General features: G+C 60.1%; 1 protein-coding gene across 20 annotated transcripts in view; it reads left to right on the top strand.

Annotated features, from left to right (window-relative positions):
- Positions 1-13,428, top strand: part of DYSF (dysferlin) — a 190,146-nt gene that overhangs the window by 83,229 nt on the left and 93,489 nt on the right. For all 20 annotated transcript variants that reach the window (XM_051842769.2, XM_002709783.5, XM_002709780.5 and 17 more), the window contains 8 exons: positions 4,724-4,916; positions 6,715-6,870; positions 9,354-9,485; positions 9,572-9,738; positions 10,510-10,624; positions 10,861-10,966; positions 11,125-11,267; positions 12,673-12,846. In XM_051842769.2, the coding sequence (XP_051698729.2) occupies positions 4,724-4,916; positions 6,715-6,870; positions 9,354-9,485; positions 9,572-9,738; positions 10,510-10,624; positions 10,861-10,966; positions 11,125-11,267; positions 12,673-12,846 (1,186 nt within the window). The remainder of the gene's footprint in view (positions 1-4,723; positions 4,917-6,714; positions 6,871-9,353; positions 9,486-9,571; positions 9,739-10,509; positions 10,625-10,860; positions 10,967-11,124; positions 11,268-12,672; positions 12,847-13,428) is intronic.

The raw sequence follows: 13,428 nt of genomic DNA, 5'->3' as shown, positions 1-13,428 counted from the left end.
GCCCGTTTCCCTGAGAGTGTTCGTGTGTGGCGGTGAGCAGGGCGCGTCTCCCAGCCACGCTTGGCCAGCAGTCCGGCCCGTGCTGAGTGCAAAGGTGGAGGAGCCAGCGCGGGGAGTTGAAAAGGTGACATTTAGAGCAGGCCATAAATCTCCCTGCAGCGGCGGCAGCTGTGGGCCCAGGGCGGCCCGGCCACCTGAATGGAGAGCATTGTGTCTCTGATCCCCGACCCCTTATTTCCCTGATGGAATCTCCAGGAGAAGCTGGCCATGTGTGTGCATGTGCGTGTGTGTGTGTGTGTGTGTGTGTGCGTGTGTGTGAGACGCGGCTCCTCTCCCAGGGCCGTGGCGGGAGCATGGTTTCTGGTTAGCCTTCTGTTGACACGGCCGACTGTCAGCTTCAGGAAGAGGGAGATTGGGGTGATGGAGAATGGGGGTGCAGCGGCCGTCCAGAAGGGGCTCTGCATCTCCCCTTCTGGTTTTGAGGAACCGTGGCTAAGACAGCCTTGAACTTCAAGCTGTTATGAAGAATAGCTCCTTTATGATATTTCATAAACAAAGTGCCTGGAGCAGAAGGACTTAAGAACCGGTGGCTCTAGTCATTAAGAAGAAAATGTCGGGAGACTCGGGCACTTGTCTGTTCACTGGCTTTGGGCAGCTTCACCTCACTGGGCTCAGTTTTCTCAGTGGGTCCGATGGACTTATAACGAATGGTTGTTCTCCTCTGCTGTTTGGGGCTGAGTGTGAGTGTATGACAGTGTGCCCCTCAGCGTCTCATCACCTCGCCTGGCTGTGGAGCCCCTGTGAAAAATGTCTTAGTGCCTTCATGCTGAGAAATGGGTCCCCACGGCCACCTGCTGCGGTGCCTGTTCCAGTCCTTTGTTTCCTAGGAAGGAAGTGTATCTATCAAGATCTTTCCCAGGGGCCGGCGCTGTGGCTTGGGGAGGGTTAAGCTGCTGCCTGCAGTACCAGCATCCCATATTCCGTTCAAGTCCTGGCTGCTCCCTTCTGATCCAGCTCCCTGCTCATGAGGCTGGGAAAGCAGCAGAGGATGGCCCAAGTGCTTGGGCCTGTACGCCCACTTAGGAGACCTGGATGGAGCTTCGGGCTCTTGGCTTCAGCTTGGTCCAGCTCTGACTGTTGCAGCCTTTTGGGGAGTGAACCAGCGGATAGAAGAGATTCATATTCTCATTTTCTCTTTCCCTCTCTTGCTGTAATTCTGCCTTTCAAATAAATATCCTTTGGAAAAATGTTACCCCCAAAGAAATGCCCTCCCCCAGTGGTAGAATTCCAGACCAGTCCCCCAAACCTTCCTACAGCCTGGCAGGCTCAGGACCAGGCTTCCAGAATGTACTGATGAGGGTGCACCTTCTGTCCTCTGGGGGTGACGACATAAAACTAAGCTAATGAAGGAACCAGTGTTGGGGCTATAGAGCTTAGATCAGGTACACCTAGGTCCAACAAGTCCAACTAGGGGGAGCTTCCTGGAAGAGGAATACCTGTGGACTTGGTAGGGAAGGGTAATAGTTGGCCTCTGAAAAGGGGACTTCCTGCTGCTCAGGGTAGGGGTAAGGGGGGGTTTGGCCTCAGGGATCTGGGGGTAGGCATAAGGGGGGTTTTGGCCTCAGGGGTCTGGTAAGGAGAGATCAGTCCTGGGAGCCACAGAAGACAAGGGGACCCCCTGTGGCTCAGCTGCCTACTGGGGCTGCAGTGTGAGGGGTGGACCGGTGGGGGGGCGGCTATGGCTGCGTTGTGACAAAGCCTTAGCAGAGGCAGGGACACCAGGAGGAAAGGCTGCTGAGGGAGGAAGAGGTCAGCCTGGGCTCTTCCAGAGGTGTTGCGGTGACAGCCACCTACTGTGCCAGGTGCTGCCCTAAGAATCGCACATGTATGAATGTCCCATCAAAGTGACAGACCAGGAAACTGAGGCACAGGCTGACTAACCTGCCCTGTCTCTTCTGTCGTGGATGGGTCATGAAGGGGGCTTGGCCAAAGGCAGGCCCAGAGTGACCTCCTGGCTGCGGCCGCTCTCTGTGGGGTCGGCAGCAGTGTGAGTTGGATGAGGCATTTAGGACAGGGATGGTGACTGGAGGCAAGCTGGTGCTGTGGTCTGGACATGGGAGAATGGATTGGGGCTGGAGGGACACACAGGGGCGTGGTCAGCCCATGTGGGGCTCATGGGGGGCTCACCAGGGCATTCTCAAGTACCCTGCGCCATCCCTGCAGAGTGGCAGGCACTGCCCGAGTGGCACAGCCTTGGGGTCGGGTCAGGGGCCAAGGCTCTGCTTCTGTAAGTAGTCTCGCTCATGCCTCATGGGGCTGAGGTGCTGGCACCCTGAGCCAGGAGGACCTGTGACCTGTGCTGCCCTCCACGTCCTCCCCACAGAAGTACTTCCAGCCTGCCCTCGTGAGTCGGAGGGTGTCTGGGTGTCCTGGGGAGCTTGGGAAGGGAGCCGAGCTCCTTCCTCTGTAGGACGTACGGTGGCTCTCAGGTGGACTTCCAGGTACCACCTGAGGCTGTGAGCAGCCCCCGGCCAGGGCAGGAGGGTCTCCTCCATGACGGCTGATGCCCCTGTGGCCCGTGGGGTCCCCAGATCGCCTCTGGCCACGTTGACAGTGTCAGTGCCGCTCATCCACATGGTGCCCTTTTCTCGGTCCATCTCCCAGGGAACGCCACTCACCCTGCTGGGCCAACGCTGTCCACTCTGTTCCTGTAGCCATAGGTTGACCTGTGTGCTGGCCTCCCAGTGGGGTGTCCTGCTGTGCACCACGCCATGTCTGGGGCCACAGGTACCCCAGACGATTCTGTCACCTTTCCCCGCTGTGTCTTCTCCTGGATCCATCGTCCCCAGAGCTGGCGTTGTCTTCCCTACCTCTCCTGCCCTGCGGGTGCCCCTGTCGCACAGCCATCTTCACCAGCCCTCCTTGCGTCAGCGTCCCCATGATCTTCCTAAAATGGTGACACAGCAGACTTCAGCCCCACAGGACAGAGTCCAGCTCTTGTCCTGGTGAGCAGGACTCTGCCCCCACCACCTGCCACCACAGCGGGACCTCAGGCCCTGTGAGCCTCTCTGCTGGTCTGTGCAGCCCTCCCCACCCCTCCTCACTGTACCGTGCACTCCCTTGCCCCTGTGCCTTTGCTCATGTGTGTGCTGTTCTACCGGTCACACTGCTCTTCCTGCTTTCCTGGGCCTGACTAGCTTTGGGCCACTTCTTCCAGGAAGGACTCCTGACTTTGAGGCTGCAGGAATAGGAATTGTGGATGGCTTGCCTCTCCATTCTTGGGGGGCTCTCAGAGAGCAGGGCTAGGTCTGATTCTGGTCCAGCCTGGGCCCAAGGGAGCTGTGGCTTCTGAGGAGTGACAGCAGGCCAGCTGTGGCAGTGACTTTGTGAGCAGCCGGCTCTGCAACTGCCCGTACTCCCTGAGTCAGGAGGGCTGACTACGCTAGGGTTGGGGGTGCAGGGCCACCGGTGTTGTCTTCTGTGACCCCTCTCTGTGCCTGCTGCCTTGGGCTCTCCTGCGCAGCAGAGAGCTGAGATACGCTGTTAGTGGCCTGGTCCTGGCTGGGCTCCTGGCCTCCATGGAAATGTCCCTTTGGTGGTCGGGGTTGCTGTCCCTCCTGGCTGCCGACACAGGCTGGGCAAACTCCTGTGCCCAGGCCCAGCTTGGTCAGGGCCCCCTGCACCCGGAGCGTGCCCCTGCGCTGCAGCCGCCGGCTGGGGCAGTCCCAGCCACGGCACCCTCGGGCAGTAAATATTATATTACTACAGGGTGTGCAGTACGTGACCTGAGACAGGCCCCGGGGCTTAAGTTTCCCGAGATGGAGTTTGCGTGCTGCTCCCCCCACCCTAAAAATTCAATTAAAAAAAATAACAGGAAAAATGCAGCACGCCGAGGGCCTGCCAGAGTGGTGGATCTGGCGCGGCGGTGCCGCTGCGCTCCGCCGGTAATTGGTTCTGCATAGCTCGGGGAAATTGGCAGAAAAATAAATCAGCCGGGAGCCGGGAGCCCAGACGCGGCGGGGAGGGGAGAGGGCGGTGGGAGCGGAGCTGGCGGGGTTGACTAATGTCCTGTGCGGGAGTACAGGACCCCACAGGCTCGCCCAAGGGCCGGGAGGTGCCCCCGTGGGAGGCTGGGAGGTGGGCGGAGGTCTTTGCCTCCCAACAGCATTGGGCTTAAACTCGACCTTTGTGCTCAGGGCTGTGTTTCTGAGACTGTGTGAGACCCAGTCCTGTCCAGAGGTTTCCCCAGGCCGGGGGGGGGGGTCTGGGTGGGTGTTGTGGGGCTGCCCCCAGCCGCTGGCCTCCCTGCTGTCTGTGGAGGCCCTCAGGGCTCCCTGCATTTCCTTTTTTAAAGTACACCTCGCCCAGAAGGGATGGCCACATAAGTTGTGGGGAGGGGCGCTCCTGTGTGAAAGAACTCACCAGGCTGGAGGTAGGGGGGTGACTTCTAAACAGCCTGCCCCAGAGTAAAGGTCAGGGAGCTTTGGAGTGGGAGGTGAGTGAGCCGATGTGGTTGGGAAGGCTTCCTGGAGGTGGTGAGGATGGAGCCCTTTAAATGTGGTGATGAGTGGATCAGGTTGGAGAAGGCACCTGGCAGGTAGGCTGAGGGTATAGGGCCTGTTAGCCTGTGCATGTGTGTATGTATGCACGCCTGTGTTCACCTGTACCTGGAGAAGTGCCTGCTTCTCCTGCTGGTCACGTGATGTCACACCTATCCTCACAGTCAGCCCCTGCACGATGTCCGTGAGACGCCCTCTGCCACCCACCTGGACCAGTACCTGTACCAGCTGCGCAGCCGCCACCTGAGCCAGATTGCAGAGGCTGCCCTGGCGCTGAAGCTCGGCCACAGCGAGCTCCCTGCTGTCCTGGAGCAGGCGGAGGACTGGCTGCTGCGTCTCCGTGCCCTGGCTGAGGAGGTACAGACCCCAGGGTGCCTTCCTCCCTCTGCCTGGAACCCCAGGAAGGGGAGGGACATGGGGACTGTGTGGACTGGTGCTGGGTGACCTTGGTCAGGTGGCTTACCTTTCCCTAGTCTCGTGTCCCCGTTTATGACAGGAGGGAAGATATAACAGGTATTGGGGGCCAGCGTGGAGCCTGGAACACTGTAGGTGATTAATAAATGCTCTCTGCCTCCCAAAGTATGTCGGAGACAGAGCCGAGACCAGACTGGCTGTAGGGCCAGCGCTGGGGGCTGCTTCCTGCCAGCCTGTGCTTGGTCTGTACCTGGCCTCAAATGTGCCTCTCCTGGGCATTGTGTCTGGAGCCCTCCTGGGTGCCTCCACCATGCCTCCATGTTGGGTTGGACCTAACCAGAGAGAACTGGCTCCAGCGTGCCTTTGGGGGTCCCTTTCCCTACCTTTATAACCCCAGCCCAGGTCTGTGAGGCCACAAGCACCCACACAAGTCCTGGCACACAGGCAACTCATTCTGGGTTTGTTCAGAATGAGAAAAGTCTCCTCCCAAACCATGGGCAGATGCAGCTGCTGCCCACTCTGCCCAGGGCCACACGGATCCTAAGGGAAGAGGTAGGGTGCTTAGGGAGGGGCTCTTGGAAGCAGTCTGGGGAGAAGGGTGCTGAGAGGGACTTTTGGAGGAGCAGGTAGAGATGCTGCTCGGGAGGGCACGAGGGTCCCTGGATATTTCTCAGGGCAAGGAGTACAGGCAGGGAGTGCGGCAGCTCCCTGGGGCATGCTGCGCTGCCCAGTGAGGACCAGCCCCTCAGGTGGACACCAGCTACCTCTGACTCCATAGCCTGAATATGGATGGCAATAAGCCTGCAGTTGGGTAATGCTAAGTGAGGGCTAGAACTGTATGGGAATCCGTGTGTGTGTGTGTGTTTGTACACACACGTTGGAATCCCCCAGGGGCTTGTGCAAACAGGTGTTGAAGCCCACCTCCAGGGGTCCTGGCCCCAGGTCCAGGTAAAGTCTGAGAGTCTGCATTTCTGACAAGTTGTTGCAAGGAGCTGCTGCTGTGGCTTCAGGGGTCCCAGCGTGGGAGCGCCGTGCCAGTCAGGGGTCAGGGACACGGATCTGGAGCCCTAATCCCTCAGGCTGCATTTCCTCGTGTGTCAGGTGGAGGTGCCTGGCCTGCCTCCTGGGCCCGCTGGAGGGATTAAGGGAAGCAGTCCTTGTGACACGCTCAGTGAGCACCCCAGGAGCACTGCCCAGTGGGTCCCCCTCACCTCCCTCTTGGCTTACCATTCTGGAAGCCGAAGGACACTTCTCCGAGCAGCAGGAAGTAGTAGCCTTGCAGTTCTATTCTGGGCCAGGCTTCTGTGAGAGGGCAGAGCAGCCAGTGCCCTCTGGGGGCACCTTCTGTGCACTTGGGATGCTCTCAGGGCCAGGAAGGAGGCTGCTGTCTGAAGTGCGAGGTCAGCTCTGACCCAGCCTGATCCTGCAACGCGTATGTACCCCCGGGAGTCCCCAGCCTCAGAGGGCCCTAAGGACAACATTGCTGAGCTCCGGCAAGGGCCTCTCCTGCCAGACAGGGGTGTTCACTTGGGGGGATTTTCAGCAGGCTCCTGTGCAAGCCTGGAGCAGGGCTGCTATCTGGGGGCTCACAGCCACTGCAGGCAGGTGCCTGGCCAGCCTGGGAAGGCTAGGGGGGCAGCGTGTGGACAGCAGCTGGGGAGGGGCTTCTGAGGTGGAGGTTAACTCTCGCGGTAGCCGTGGGGTGCAGGTCCTGGTGTCTCACTACCCTCCTGCCCCGCAGCCCCAGAACAGCCTGCCGGACATCATCATCTGGATGCTGCAGGGAGACAAGCGTGTGGCCTACCAGCGGGTGCCCGCCCACCAGGTCCTCTTCTCCCGGCGGGGGGCCAGCTTCTGCGGCAAGAACTGCGGGAAGCTGCAGACCATCTTTCTGAAAGTGAGTTCTCCTTTTCTCAGTCTCGGTGGTCCTGATGGTGCCTTCTCCATGCAAGGCCTTTCTCCCGCCCCTTCCGTTTCCCGCTCGTGTTCTGGATCCATGTTGGTGTCCTTGGGCTGTGGTCTCAGAAGCGGTGGTCTTTGTCTAAAACAATGCCCCCTTCCCTCTGTCCCTCATGAGGCGCCGTGCATGTAGTCTAGAGGGCTTGCGGGATGGACTGGACGTGGGGAGGCGGCGTGCGAGGCCTCAGGCTGCATGGGACGCTGATCCCTGAGGGCAGGTAGAAAGGACAGCCTTAGAGCAGCACAGGGCATGTGGACAGCTTTCCAGGCCTGGAACTCCCCATGGCCTCGGGCAGCTTGCCTGTCCTCTCTGACTGCCGGCTGTCTTCTTGCCTGTCAGAGGAGGACAAGGGCTGCCCACTTCACAGGTTGTAAGGGGCCAACTAGGCAGCACAGATACTGGGTCTTGCTGGAACGGGGGCTCGTGGATGCTGGCTTCTCTCCCCTCCTCTCCCCTTTTCCTTTGGGGAGCACCTTAGCTTCACAAGCACCATGACTGGATGCACACCAAAGCCAGGAGTGGGCACTGGTGCCTCAGAGGGGAGGCCAGCCCTGTGCAGCGGGGAAGGAAGCAGGGGTGTGTGTGTGTGTGTGAGAGAGAGAGAGAGAGAGAGAGAGAGAGGGCTGCCACTCCACCTCGGGCACATTCCTCAAGTGATTGACCCCAACCCCCGAGAACCGCCCTTCTAAGCCAGCTCTTCACCCCGTAGGGCAGGAGGGGAGCAGCCCTGCCCACGTGGGGCTGGCTGTGGAGGGCTCTGCGTGCACCTGATGGGCTTGCTTGCTGGAGCAGGGTGGGCTCTGGGTTCTGACCTTTTGGCCCCGTAGCCTTAGGGAAACACAAACTGAAAATTTTCCCTGATTCCAAGGAAAGGAAAAAAAAGACGTAGAATTTTTCTCGAAGTCTTCCCTGCTGAGTTTATGAGCCCGCCAGTAGCTCCTGAGCAAGCTCTACAAAAATGTTGGCAGTGAGCAGAGACCAAGAAAACATTGGTGTTTCTTAACTTAAACCAAAGTTGGAAAAAATGAGCACCAGCAGAGAGGAGAGGAGCCCCAAACTAGACATTTCTTTATTTGCTGTTGCTATTTTGGGTCCAGCAGGCTGGCCCTGTCTGGGGGAGGGCAGGGGAGAGAGCTGGGGGTGGATGGGGGAAGGGGGGGGTCAGGCATTCCTGCCCTCTCCCAGGGGCTGGTGGTTTGGAGGGGAGCAGGCTGCTAACCACCCCTGGGGAGAGGATAGCTGAAGCCAACAGCCCTGGGGAAGTGTCAGGGAGGGGGTGACACGTGGGATCAGGGGCTTCGCCGAGCATGAACCAAACGGAGGGGCTGGGCGGCATGAGATGGTCGTTGCCTCGGCATGTCCAGTGCCCTGCCCAAGCTGTCCACCTGCCCCAGGCTGCTCCTGCACCAGCTCGCGTGCTCTTGCCTCGGTCTCCCTCTCCTCCTGAGAACCCACCCCAGCCCTGCCTGCCCTGTCGCTCGGCTCCCTGTCCTGGAGAAGTGACTCCCTCTGAGCCGGTGCACACGAGGCCCAGGGGGCTCAGCGTGTCGCCTTGTCTAGGGGACCACGTGTTATTTTAAGAGAGGAATTTCTGCTCCTTGGGCCATAGCTGACCTTTGGTTTCAACCAAATGATGAAGTAATTGTGGAGAATACTTTTTTTTTTTAGCATTGGGATGTTGTGGTTATTCCATTTTGGCAGTGCTTCTGAAAGCTTTGGGATAAAAAGCAGTAGAAGAGCAGCAAGTTGTGGTTAGCAGGCTGATAAGCTCTTGGAAGCGTAAGGGTATTGGTGATGCTAATGTCCAGCGCCCACCCCTAATCCTGAAAACAAACAGGGAGGTTTGGATCACTTCCCCTCGCAGATCTCTATCACTGTGTCGCCTCTGGAGATGGAGTCTAGAACGCTGCTGTCCACCGTGGCAGCCGTATATGGCTGTTGAGTGAATTAAAGGGAAATGAGACCCAACGCTCGGTTCCTCAGCCGCACTAACCATGTTTCACAGGCTCATCAGCACATGGGGTGGTGGCTACCATACTGGATGGTGCAGATGTAAACCAGTTCCCTCTTAGCAGGGGGTTCACTGCACAGTGCCAATCTAGAGGAGTAAGGGAGCGAGGTGGGGGGAATGTGGAGGGAGCAGGGGAGACCTCTGGATCCTGGTCTGGGTATGACTTCTCTCTGCAGAGGGCTCCTGGGGTTGGGGGTGCTACGGTTCTCTTTGATGGGAGGGACTCCTTGCGGGAAGTAGAGAAAGTTCTTAATTATGTACTCTTCTTCCAAGGAATTCTAGTGCCTCCTCCTACAGGGCACACAGCTAATGGGGTAGGGGTGGGGGCTGTGCCAGGCTGAAATCCCAGAGCTAGAGGACACCCTCCACCTCCAGACCAACCTGTAGGGTCCTGTCCTCTGGTTCTCAGTATCCCATGGAGAGGGTGCCTGGAGCCCGGATGCCAGTGCAGATTCGGGTCAAGCTCTGGTTCGGGCTGTCTGTGGATGAGAAAGAGTTCAACCAGTTCGCTGAGGGGAAGCTGTCCGTCTTCGCTGAAACCGTGAGTGCCAACCGGCTTGGCCCTGCCTCTCTCCGAGCTGCCGCCCACCTCCCCCTGCTCACTCCTCCTCCTCCCTCACCCTCCAGTACGAGAACCAGACCAAGCTGGCTCTAGTCGGGAACTGGGGTACCACGGGCCTCACCTACCCCAAGTTTTCCGACGTGACGGGCAAGATCAAGCTACCCAAGGACAGCTTCCGCCCCTCCACTGGCTGGGCCTGGGCTGGAGACTGGTTCGTGTGTCCGGAGAAGACGTGAGTCCTAGGCAGGGAAGGCTTGGGGAAGGCCACACTGCCCACTGCGACCACTCCATCTGCCCAGCCACGGCCCTGTTGGCCAGTGCACCTGCTCCTGCCACCCGAGCCTCTCCCAGCACAGGGGCAGGATTCCTTTGTGGAGGGCTCTGACAATCAGAATGGGCCTTTGGATTCGGCCTCGGTTCAGCTTCGCACCCATTGGCATGACCCTGTCCTCTTGCGAGCCCCTTGGTGCCTCTGTACGTGAGCCCCTCTCATGTCTGGGGCTGCTCACCCGTCCTTTCTCTTTTTGTCCTTCAGTGTCTGTGTGACCATCTCTGCCTCTTTCTCCTCTTCTCTTTCTTGTTTGATTGACAGAGCGTTCTTTTATTTTTACTTAAGATCAAAGCGCAGCGTATGTTACACAGCCAAGGACTCAAGTCTTAGGTGTGCAGCCTCATGGGTTCCCTGTTTCCACGGCTCTCTATTGAGAGATGCTGTACTCCTGGCCTGGGGGAGGGGCTCCTGTCACTCACTGCCCAGCGGTGCCCTTGACTGGCCTTGCTCCCTCTGTTTGATTGGGGTGATGTGGTCTTTCGCCTCTATCTCGAGGTGTCCCTGGCTCTCCTTTTCAAGCTCTGACCCGGTTTTTCTGCACCCTCACCTCCATCCCTCTTGTAGCAAGGCTGACGTGTGTGGGTTGGCCAGAGCCTGAGTGCTGTCCCGGAGCGGGTGAGAGGGTGGGGGGGTCTCTCCTGCAGAGGTACCGAGTGCTCCCCTACCCCAAAGTCTGCTCCATGACACGGATGCCGGCCACCTGAGCTTCGTGGAGGAAGTGTTTGAGAACCAGACCCGGCTCCCTGGAGGCCAGTGGATTTACATGAGTGACAACTACACGGACGTGGTAAGGCAGCAGTCCGGGCGGTCGGTCGGTCCCGCGGGAGCTGTGGCTCAGAGGCAGGGGATCCCCGCTTCAGGACTACTGTGGGAGCCGGTGGGAGCAGGATATGGACCCTGAGTCACACAGGTCCCCAGCGGCTCTGCCCTTCCCTCGGGGTGGGGGGAGCGGGTGGCTTTCCTGCTTCCCTGCTAAGGTACATCTATGTCTCCTCACTCTCGCCTGTCTTGTTTTGTCCCTAGAACGGGGAGAAGGTGCTTCCCAAGGACGACATCGAGTGCCCCCTGGGTTGGAAGTGGGAAGATGAAGAGTGGTCCACCGACCTCAACAGGGCTGTTGATGAGCAAGGTGGGCGGCAGGGCTTGGCGGGGGCGGGGGTGGGGGGGCATCCGAGTGCCAGGACTCCTTGGAGGGCTGAGAGTCCCTGGCCTCGCCAGAGTTCATGAGCGGGGCCCCAGGGGAGAGGGACGCGGCTGAGCGGTGAGTGACAGGTGCCCCTCCCCCAGGCTGGGAGTACAGCATCACCCTCCCCGCCGACCGGAAGCCCCGGCACTGGGTGCCGGCAGAGAAGATGTACTACACGCACCGCAGGCGGCGCTGGGTGCGCCTGCGCAGGAGGGACCTCAGCCAGATGGAAGCCCTGAAGAAGGTGAGCAGGCGGGGGGTGGGGGGGGAGGGTGGAGAGGAGACTGCTGGGCACGGGTGGGTGTGTGTGTGCGTGCCGTGCATGGGCGCCTGGCCACACCCAGCACGCACAGGGACAACACACCCAGATGCCCGAGACTGCCCGAGAGCGCTCGCGAGCACGGCAGGTGTGCGGAGGCCCGCTTTCCTAGCTGCAGAGGCGGGTTCTGAGGACCTGTTCCTGAGGGTTCGCAGCGCGGGTGTGGCCTGCAGAGGGCGGGGCCCTGGAGAGCCACAAAAGAAACGCCACCTGGGTGGGGAGCACCCTGGGGCGTGTGGCCTGTTGGCTGCCATTGGCCGAGAGCTGCTGGGGTCCACGCCTCCCAGTGAAGTGTTCCCCTTGGCAGCCGGCAGTTCCCTGGGTCACACGGCCGCTGCGTGCAGTGTGGTGTGCAGGGCCTGGGCTGGGCTCCGCAGGGTTTCCTTGAGGACACACAGCCATGGTCATGTGCTGGTCCCGCCAGGAACCGTCAGCCCACGGTATGCGTGTGTCACGTTCTGCCCCGGGGTCACACGGATGCCCACGCTACGCGCAGCCTCAGATCCAGCCTCCCTTGGACTCTCTTGCCCAGTGTCCTTCTTTACCAAGAGCATGTTGGAATTTTGGCTCCACGGCCAGCCCTGGCCAGACCTGGGTTCCTTCTCTCAGCACAGAGCTGCTGGAGCGGAGCATTTCTGGGTCTGGGAGAGGCGGGGGTTATGGACAACCAGCCATTCCAGGTGCCTTGCACCAGACAGGCTAACGGGCACTCGGCAGGAGGGGAAGCCCAGGCAGGCACGAGGGCCTTCCTGGAGGGGGTGTGGCTGGCTCCAGGACCAGCTCTTGTCGCTGTGGGTGTGGCCCAGGTGAGGAGGTGTGGAGGGACAGTCCCAGGCTGTCTGCCCCAGGAGCTGGGGGACAAGAGCTTCCAGGCTCCAAGCAGGGTCCCCTTGTAGATACTGCAGGGGATCCTTCCACGGCTGACCCAGGTCCAGCCTCCTGGTGCTGGGAAACGGGATCTTCATTTGGCCTCTGAACTGTGGGCACTCTTCCATTTTTATGGGCTGGGATGTGAAGAAGAGAACCTTGGATTCATGCAGTCTACCCATAATTCAAATAAACAAGCAAACCGAAGCCCAGTGTGTTCATCACTGCTCCAGGCGGCCTTCCCTTCCTGGCTCGTCCTTTTTCCCCACAGCCCATGGAGACTCCTCTCCCCTCTCCATCTTCTGACCTGGGGTCTTGCAGAAGCTGCTTAGAGGCACCTCCTCCAGGTGGCCCTCCCAGGTTTCCTCACGGGGAGGGCAGGCGGGCACAGCTGGAGGTGAGCCCAGGCGTCCCCACGGGCCTGCCAGCCAGCCTCTGAGTCTGCCCCTCTCTCCCGGTGCAGCACAGGCAGGCGGAGGCGGAGGGCGAGGGCTGGGAGTATGCCTCGCTCTTTGGCTGGAAGTTCCACCTCGAGTACCGCAAGACTGACGCCTTTCGCCGCCGGCGCTGGCGCCGCCGCATGGAGCCACTGGAGAAGACGGGGCCTGCGGCCGTGTTTGCCCTCGAGGGGGCCCTGGTACGTGGGTGTGCGCCTGTTGTGGGCCGGGTGGGGTGCTTGTCTCCCGGAGCTGTGCCCGGCGGACATGGGAGAGGCGCAGGAAGCCCGCGCTGGGGCTTTGGGTGGAGCGTTGGCAGGCCGGCCTGGCTTCAGCTCCTGCGGGGTTGTGTGTGGGGACAGTGAGCACCAGGCTGGGTGTCCTCTGAAAACAAAACAGCGGCTTTCTTGGCACTGGACGACCCGCTGCCATCACCGCCGCTGCTGCTGCTTTGAGCAGCCAAGTTGGGCACAGAGAAGGAGCTGACCTTGGCCTTCTCCCCTGTGACCGGGGCTGGAGCTCAGGGCCCAGGTCTTGTGGAAGAGGCTGAATGGCATGGGGATGGGTGGCAAGGCTTTGGCCTCACCCCTGTAATACCCAGAGAGGTCTGGTGACCCTACAGTATCCTTGGTTGGTCAGGCATGCTCCTGAGACAGGGGCCACCTCGTGGATGTCCCTAGAGGTGCCTTAGAAGCTGAGCCCCAGAGGGCTTCGTGCCCTAGGGTGTAGCCGGTGAGCTGGCTCCACAAAGGGCTGAACAGGTGGGGACACTTGGGCTCACG

The sequence above is a fragment of the Oryctolagus cuniculus genome, chromosome 2, assembly GCF_964237555.1.
Source record: "Oryctolagus cuniculus chromosome 2, mOryCun1.1, whole genome shotgun sequence".
In the NCBI taxonomy this organism is placed as follows: domain Eukaryota; kingdom Metazoa; phylum Chordata; class Mammalia; order Lagomorpha; family Leporidae; genus Oryctolagus; species Oryctolagus cuniculus.
This window is presented reverse-complemented; position numbering and strand designations above follow the sequence as displayed.